At 50.9% G+C, this 9265-nt stretch overlaps 1 protein-coding gene across 1 annotated transcript in view; it reads right to left on the bottom strand.

Annotated features, from left to right (window-relative positions):
• Nucleotides 1-7546, bottom strand: part of DLAT (dihydrolipoamide S-acetyltransferase) — a 73567-nt gene extending 66021 nt beyond the window's left edge. The window contains 1 exon segment of the mRNA XM_063943240.1: nt 7046-7546. Coding sequence (XP_063799310.1) covers nt 7046-7267 — 222 coding nt within the window. The 5' untranslated portion in view covers nt 7268-7546.
• Nucleotides 7547-9265: the final 1719 nt, after the last annotated feature.

Here is a 9265-nt window from a genome sequence, read left to right on the forward strand (position 1 = left end):
ACGGGCGGGAGAGTGCGGATGACTCTGCAGCACCGAATGAGAGAACTCCAGGTCCTCCTCAGCCAGGGTATCAAATTTGTAGAATTTAGCAAACGTGTTTGCCCCTGACCAAGTAGCTGCTCGGCAAAGTTGTAAAGCCGAGACCCCTCGGGCAGCCGCCCAAGATGAGCCCACTTTCCTTGTGGAATGGGCTTTTACAGATTTTGGCTGTGGCAGGCCTGCCACAGAATGTGCAAGCTGAATTGTACTACAAATCCAACGCGCAATAGTCTGCTTAGAAGCAGGAGCACCCAGCTTGTTGGGTGCATACAGGATAAACAGCGAGTCAGATTTCCTGACTCCAGCCGTCCTGGAAACATATATTTTCAGGGCCCTGACTACGTCCAGCAACTTGGAGTCCTCCAAGTCCCTAGTAGCCACAGGCACCACAATAGGTGAAACGCTTTTAGGTTTAGGTGAAACGCTGAAACCACCTTAGGAAGAAATTGAGGACGAGTCCTCAATTCCGCCCTATCCGAATGAAATATAAGGTAAGGGCTTTTATAGGATAAAGCCGCCAATTCAGATACTCGCCTGGCAGAAGCCAGGGCCAACAACATTACCACTTTCCATGTGAGATATTTTAATTCCACCGTGGCAAGTGGCTCAAACCAATGTGATTTTAGGAATCCCAAAACTACATTGAGATCCCAAGGTGCCACTGGGGGCACAAAGGGAGGCTGTATATGCAGTACCCCTTTTACAAAAGTCTGAACTTCAGGAAATGAAGCCAATTCTCTCTGAAAGAAAATCGACAAGGCCGAAATTTGAACCTTAATGGACCCTAACTTTAGGCCCATGGACAGTCCTGTTTGCAGGAAATGTAGGAAACGACCTAGTTGAAATTCCTCTGTCGGGGCCTTCTTGGTCTCGCACCACGCAACATATTTTCGCCAAATACGGTGATAATGCTGTGCGGTTACGTCCTTCCTAGCTTTAATCAGGGTAGGAATAACTTCATCTGGAATGCCTTTTTCCTTTAGAATCCGGCGTTCAACCGCCATGCCGTCAAACGCAGCCGCGGTAAGTCTTGGAACAGACAGTGTCCCTGCTGAAGCAGGTCCCTTCTTAGCGGCAGAGGCCACGGGTCCTCTGTGAGCATCTCTTGAAGTTCCGGGTACCAAGTCCTTCTTGGCCAATCCGGAGCCACTAGTATAGTTCTTACTCCTCTCTGTCTTATAATTCTCAGTACCTTGGGTAAGAGAGGCAGAGGAGGGAACACATACACCGACTGGAACACCCAAGGTGTTACCAGAGCGTCCACAGCTATTGCCTGCGGGTCTCTTGACCTGGCGCAATACCTGTCTAGTTTTTTGTTGAGGCGTGACGCCATCATGTCCACCTTTGGTTTTTCCCAACGGTTCACAATCATGAGGAAGACTTCCGGATGAAGTCCCCACTCTCCCGGGTGTAGGTCGTGTCTGCTGAGGAAGTCTGCTTCCCAGTTGTCCACTCCCGGAATGAACACTGCTGACAGTGCTATCACATGATTTTCCGCCCATTGCAGAATCCTTGCAACTTCTGTCATTACCCTCCTGCTTCTTGTGCCGCCCTGCCTGTTTATGTGGGCGACTGCTGTGATGTTGTCCGACTGGATCAACACCGGCTGACCCTGAAGCAGAGGCTTTGCTAGGCTTAGAGCATTGTAAATTGCCCTTAGTTCCAGTATATTTATGTGAAGTGAAGTCTCCAGGCTTGACCACACTCCCTGGAAGTTTCTTCCTTGTGTGACTGCTCCCCAGCCTCTCAGGCTGGCATCCGTGGTCACCAGGATCCAGTCCTGAATGCCGAATCTGCGGCCCTCTAGGAGATGAGCACTTTGCAGCCACCACAGAAGAGATACCCTTGTCCTTGGAGACAGGGTTATTTTCTGATGCATCTGAAGATGCGATCCGGACCATTTGTCCAGCAGATCCCACTGAAAAATTCTTGCGTGGAATCTGCCGAATGGAATCGCTTCGTAAGAAGCCACCATTTTTCCCAGGACCCTTGTGCATTGATGCACTGACACCTTTCCTGGTTTTAGGAGGTTCCTGACTAGCTCGGATAACTCCCTGGCTTTCTCCTCCGGGAGAAACACCTTTTTCTGGACTGTGTCCAGAATCATCCCTAGGAACAGCAGACGTGTCGTCGGAATCAGCTGCGATTTTGGAATATTTAAAATCCACCCGTGCTGTTGTAGTACTTCTTGAGATAGTGCTACTCCGACTTCTAACTGTTCTCTGGACCTTGCCCTTATTAGGAGATCGTCCAAGTAAGGGATAATTAATACGCCTTTTCTTCGAAGAAGAATCATCATTTCGGCCATTACCTTGGTAAAGACCCGGGGTGCCGTGGACAATCCAAACGGCAGCGTCTGAAACTGATAATGACAGTTCTGTATTATGAACCTGAGATACCCTTGGTGAGAAGGGCAAATCGGGACATGGAGATAGGCATCCTTGATGTCCAGAGACACCATATAGTCCCCTTCTTCCAGGTTCGCTATCACTGCTCTGAGTGATTCCATCTTGAATTTGAACCTTTTGATATAAGTGTTCAAAGATTTTAGATTTAAAATCGGTCTCACCGAACCGTCTGGTTTCGGTACCACAAACAGTGTGGAGTAATATCCCTTCCCTTGTTGTAGGAGGGGTACTTTTATTATCACCTGTTGGGAGTACAGCTTGTGAATGGCTCCCAATACCGCCTCCCTGTCGGAGGGAGCTATTGGTAAAGCAGACTTCAGGAACCGGCGAGGGGGAGACGTCTCGAATTCCAATTTGTACCCCTGAGATACTACTTGCAGGATCCAGGGGTTCACTTGCGAGTGAGCCCACTGCGCGCTGAAATTTCTGAGACGACCTCCCACCGTACCTGAGTCTGCTTGTAAGGACCCAGCGTCATGCTGAGGACTTGGCAGAAGCGGAAGAGGGCTTCTGTTCTTGGGAAGAAGCTGTCTGCTGCAGTCTTTTTCCCCTTCCTCTACCCCGGGGCAGATATGACTGTCCTTTTGTCCGCTTGCCTTTATGGGAACGAAAGGACTGATGCTGAAAAGACGGTGTCTTTTTCTGTTGAGAGGTGACTTGAGGTAAAAATGTGGATTTCCCAGCCGTTGCCGTGGTTACCAGGTCTGATAGACCGACCCCAAATAACTCCTCCCCTTTATACGGCAATACCTCCATGTGCCGTTTTGAATCCGCATCACCTGACCACTGTCGCGTCCATAACCCTCTTCTGGCAGAAATGGACAGCGCACTTACTCTTGATGCCAGAGTGCAAATATCTCTCTGTGCATCTCGCATATATTGCTCAATATTGCTCTGTGCATCTTTTAATTGCTCAATAGTCAATAAAATACTGTCCCTATCCAGGGTATCAATATTCTCAGTCAGGGAGTCCGACCACGCCACCCCAGCACTGCACATCCAGGCTGAGGCGATTGCTGGTCGCAGTATAACACCAGTATGTGTGTATATACTTTTAAGGATATTTTCCAGCCTCCTATCTGCTGGCTCCTTAAGGGCGGCCGTTTCTGGAGACGGTAACGCCACTTGTTTTGATAAGCGTGTGAGCGCCTTATCTACCCTAGGGGGTGTTTCCCAACGAGCCCTAACCTCTGGTGGGAAGGGATATAGTGCCAATAATTTTTTAGAAATTAGCAGTTTTTTGTCGGGGGTAACCCACGCTTCATCACACACTTCATTCAATTCCTCTGATTCCGGAAAAACTACGGGTAGTTTTTTCACACCCCACATAATACCCCTTTTCGTGGTACTTGCAGTATCAGAGATGTGCAAAACCTCCTTCATTGCCGTGATCATGTAACGTGTGGCCCTACTGGAAAATATGTTTGTTTCTTCACCGTCGACACTGGAGTCAGTGTCTGTGTCTGGGTCCGTGTCGACCCACTGAGGTAACGGGCGTTTTATAGCCCCTGACGGTGTTTGAGACGCCTGGACAGGCACTAACTGAGCTGCCGGCTGTCTCATGTCGTCAACAGTTTTTTGTAACGTGCCGACACTGTCACGTAATTCCTTAATTACGGCCATCCATTCAGGTGTCGACTCCCTAGGGGGTGACATCACAATTATAGGCAATTGCTCCGCCTCCACATCATTTTCCTCCTCATACATGTCGACACACACGTACCGACACCCAGCACACACACAGGGAATGCTCTGATAGAGGACAGGACCCCACTTAGCCCCTTGGGGAGACAGAGGGAGAGTTTGCCAGCACACACCAGAGCGCTATATATGTATAGGGACAACCTTACAATAAGTGTCTATCCCTTATAGCTGCTTATATCTGTTATTTTGCCAAATAAGTGCCCCCCTCTCTTTTTTACCCTGTTTCTGTAGTGCAGGATGCAGGGGAGATTCTGGGAGCCTTCCTACCAGCGGAGCTGTGTGGGAAAAATGGCGCTGTGTGCTGAGGAGATAGGCCCCGCCCCCTTCTCGGCGGGCTCTTCTCCCGCTTTTTTCTGGAAAACTGGCAGGGGTTAAATACATCCATATAGCCCAGGAGCTATATGTGATGTATTTTTTGCCAAATAAGGTAAATTCATTGCTTCCCGGGGCGCCCACCCCCCCAGCGCCCTGCACCCTCAGTGACCGAAGTGTGAAGTGTGCTGAGAGCAATGGCGCACAGCTGCAGTGCTGTGCGCTACCTTATGAAGACAAGAAAGTCTTCTGCCGCCGATTTATGGACCTCTTCTTGCTTCAGCATCTGTAAGGGGGCCGGCGGCGCGGCTCCGGGACCCATCCATGGCTGGGCCTGTGATCGTCCCTCTGGAGCTAATGTCCAGTAGCCAAGAAGCCTAATCCACTCTGCACGCAGGTGAGTTCGCTTCTTCTCCCCTTAGTCCCACGCTGCAGTGAGCCTGTTGCCAGCAGGACTCACTGAAAATAAAAAAACCTAAGTATACTTTTACTTCTAAGCAGCTCAGGAGAGCCACCTAGATTGCACCCTTCTCGGCCGGGCACAAAGATCTAACTGAGGCTTGGAGCAGGGTCATAGGGGGAGGAGCCAGTGCACACCACCTAGGTCCAAAAGCTTTTACTTTTTGTGCCCTGTCTCCTGCGGAGCCGCTATTCCCCATGGTCCTGACGGAGTCCCCAGCATCCACTTAGGACGTTAGAGAAATATATATATATCTATCTATCTATCTATCTATCTATCAGTTTGACCCGGCACTCACAGTTCCGTAATGCTGCTTAATTGGCTCACAGTGCCCTCCCACGGGATGGAACCCGATAGTACAAGCAAACAGAAGGGCGGCACTCAGAGCATTTCTTTAAGAAGTAAAGTGCAGTGACTTTATTGTCAGTCTTCACCGACAAGAAAGTCACTGCACTTTACTTCTTAAAGAAATGCTCTGAGTGCCGCCCTTCTGTTATATATATATATATATATATATATATAACTGAAAAATTCTCATGGCAGCTGTGATTCTTCTAGGGTCACCAAGTATAAACTCCTGAAGGATTAGATCTGCTGGAGCCTACGTAGGCGCTCCGCAAGCGGCCAGGTAGGCGCTCCGCGCGCGGCAAGCGGCCAGGTAGGCGCTCCGCGCGCGGCAAGCGGCCAGGTAGGCTCCAACAGATCTAATCCTTCAGGAGTTTATACTTGGTGACCCTAGAAGAATCACAGCTGCCATGAGAATTTATCCGTTATCTAGTATGACATGTATGACATCAGGTGGAATACTGAAGCCATCTTGCTAAGGGCTGTAACACACGCTCCGGTTTTTGCCATCCGGGAGGGTCTTTCACACACAACAGCTTTGAGCCGTGTGTAATGCTGTGCGCATGCGCAGCAGCAGACACGGCTTGAAAAAAAAACCGTTGTGTGTGAAAGCGCCCCTTCACACACACGGTCCACTGCCTTCAAAGACAGCCCTGCAGCCAGACCTTCCAGTGGATATTTCCGGCTGCAACCCGGCAGCTGGGTCGGGCCGTGCCGTGTGAAAGGACACATTGCGCTTCATATGTCTTAGCAGCACGGCAGCGGTAAAAAGCCGGACGGCGGGAGCCGGCGTGTGTGTTTCAGCCCTTAGGGCTAAAACACACTACCCGGCTTTTGCCGGCCGGGAAAAAGCCGGATGGCTTTTTCCCGTGCCAGCATTGTAGTTAAGAGTGTGAGGGGTAAGGTCCCTTCACACTGCACGGCCCCGGCCCGGCTGCCGGGCTGCAGCCGGAACTATCCACTGGAAGGTCCGGCTGCCGGGCCGTCTTTGCAGCCAGTAAACCGTGTGTGTGAAGGGGAGCTTTCACACACACAACGGTTTTTTCTCAAGCCGTGTCTGATGCTGCGCATGCCATCACACACGGCTCAAAGCCGTCCTGTGTGACAGACTCTGCCGGTTTCTCCCGGATGGCAAAAAGCTGGACAAAGTTTGTCCGGCTTTTTGCCATCCGGGAGAAACCGGCCAGTGTGTTACAGCCCTTACAGTAAATATCTAATTGCGATTATTATTATTATTATTAGTATCTAACCACAGGGAAAACTCACTATCACCTTGAACCTATGTGCACACATTACACAGATCCCATAGGCATTCCCTGCTGCCCTTCACCTGACACCCAGCAGCAGAGAGCTCTGCCCCCAGCAGTATGGCTCAGACAGCCACTCTGTCCCCTACCACGGCCAGGTGAGGGTTTGCTGGGGGGCACACTGTGACACACTGGCAATGTTATTACACAGGCACAATGTGACACACTGGCGAGGTTATTACACAGGTATAACTAGTACCATGTGTAATATTCCCAGAACCAGCAATGTGCTGAGCATACTGTAGTGCCCCCAGGTCACATTATGCCACAGTGCCCCTCTGCCCTGCTGGTGTAGCTATGTGTGGGCACTGCCACTTACAAGTTTAAGCTGCAACCCATGTACTAGGGAACCACAAGTCCCAGCATGCACAGAGAGAGGCAGACATAGCACGCTGGGACTTGTAGTTACACCAGCGTGCTGCCAGGCTGTAACACACCCTCTGTACCCACTGCCAGCCCCGGCTGCTCACCTTCTGATGGGGGGGCAGGCTGTACCACCTCCGCCCGGCCTCCGCTCCCAGTCTCCCAAGCAGCCGGGATGCAGGAGCGCTGCCTGATTCCCCGATGAGGGCTCTGAGCCGGCTCCCCGCTCCCATGTGGTACCTCCGGAGCCGCCCTGCCGGGTTCCCGTGTCCCCGGGGCGGCAGGACAGAGCGGAGCGGGCCGCGGAGCCTCAGGCACAGGCGGAGCATGTCTGCGGGAGGAATGACTGAGGGCCTCGGTCCCCTTCTTCTGTCTGTAATGACCTCCCCGGCGAAACGGGAACACTTACGGCAGGCGCTGCAGCCTCCTCCGTCCGCCAGGGGGCGCGACTACAACGATAAGACTGGCAGGCGCCATCTTGGTACACCCGGGGCAGCTATAACTCACACGTCTCTAACAACTGCGCTGTCAGATCTAACGCATATCCCGCTTGTAACTTTACCACATCCATGTCTCACTCTAAGCGGGGAAGACAGTGATGGTGAACCTCCCAGTGATAAACTTGACGAGCCTTGATGGCTTGGGTGGAGCGGCCATCAAGGCTCCACCGAGCATGCGTGCAATACACAGGCGCCGTAGGGCAAGAGTGTCGTAAAACCGTGAGGTCGTAAAGTTGGGCGGGTGAGAGGTGTGACAGTGACTGACAAGAGCTCCTGGCAACAGAATGTCTGTGTCACGTGATTGCTGTTACTATTAGTCACATGGGTGACTGTTATATAGTCGTCTTGGTCCTCTTGGAGGAGAAATGTGGGTATAGTAGATAACGCGGATAGTGTTACTGACACGTGTAATATGTTTCTGCTGACAAATTATTTCCCTCCTGTGTTCTGTCTGTCCCTCAGTGCAGAACATCTGATTTTATGTCACAGTTTGCCCACAATTGAAAAGCAAATTGTTTCCACTGCAGGAGAAATCCAATCATGGGAACTGTGCATCTCCTACAGAAGGAGTTCAGCCCACACTTAAAAAGCACAGTAATACCAAGCGCTAATGTTATATGTAACATATTAAGTGTGTATAATATAAATATGCACACACATACTTCTAGTATGCCCATGTTAATTAAGTTAGGACTTATTACTCAGAATTAAAATGGTATTTTACAGTAGCAAACACTTCAGCTATATCATAGAATTAAATGTTTCCCTGACGTCCTAGTGGATGCTGGGAACTCCGTAAGGACCATGGGGAATAGCGGCTCCGCAGGAGACTGGGCACAAAAGTAAAAGCTTTCTGACTAGCTGGTGTGCACTGGCTCCTCCCCCTATGACCCTCCTCCAAGCCTCAGTTAGTTTTTTGTGCCCGGCCGAGAAGGGTGCATGCTAGGTAGCTCTCCAGAGCTGCTTAGAGTAAAAGTTTTAAATAGTTTTTTTTATTTTCAGTGAGACCTGCTGGCAACAGGCTCACTGCATCGTGGGACTAAGGGGAGAAGAAGCGAACTCACCTGAATGCAGAGTGGATTGGGCTTCTTGGCTACTGGACATTAGCTCCAGAGGGACGATCACAGGTTCAGCCTGGATGGGTCCCGGAGCCGCGCCGCCGGCCCCCTTACAGAGCCAGAAGAGCGAAGAGGTCCGGAAAAATCGGCGGCAGAAGACGTTCCTGTCTTCAATAAGGTAGCGCACAGCACAGCAGCTGTGCGCCATTGCTCTCAGCACACTTCACACTCCGGTCACTGAGGGTGCAGGGCGCTGGGGGGGAGCGCCCTGAGACGCAATAAAACATGTTTTAAACCTTATATGGCTAAAGAAATGCATCACATATAGCTCCTGGGCTATATGGATGCATTTAACCCCTGCCAGTTTTCCTAAAAAAAGCGGGAGAAAAGGCCGCCGTGAAGGGGGCGGAGCCTATCTCCTCAGCACACAAGCGCCATTTTCCCTCACAGCTCCGCTGGAAGGACGGCTCCCTGTCTCTCCCCTGCAGTCCTGCTACAGAATCAGGGTAAAACAAGAGAGGGGGGGCACTAATTGGCAGAAAATACATATACTGCAGCTATAGAAGGGAGAAACACTTATATAAGGTTATCCCTGCATATATATAGCGCTCTGGTGTGTGCTGGCAAACTCTCCCTCTGTCTCCCCAAAGGGCTCGTGGGGTCCTGTCCTCTATCAGAGCATTCCCTGTGTGTGTGCTGTGTGTCGGTACGATTGTGTCGACATGTATGAGGAGGAAAATGATGTGGAGGCGGAGCAATTGCCTGTAAT

The sequence above is a fragment of the Pseudophryne corroboree genome, chromosome 10, assembly GCF_028390025.1.
Source record: "Pseudophryne corroboree isolate aPseCor3 chromosome 10, aPseCor3.hap2, whole genome shotgun sequence".
Lineage (NCBI taxonomy): Eukaryota > Metazoa > Chordata > Amphibia > Anura > Myobatrachidae > Pseudophryne > Pseudophryne corroboree.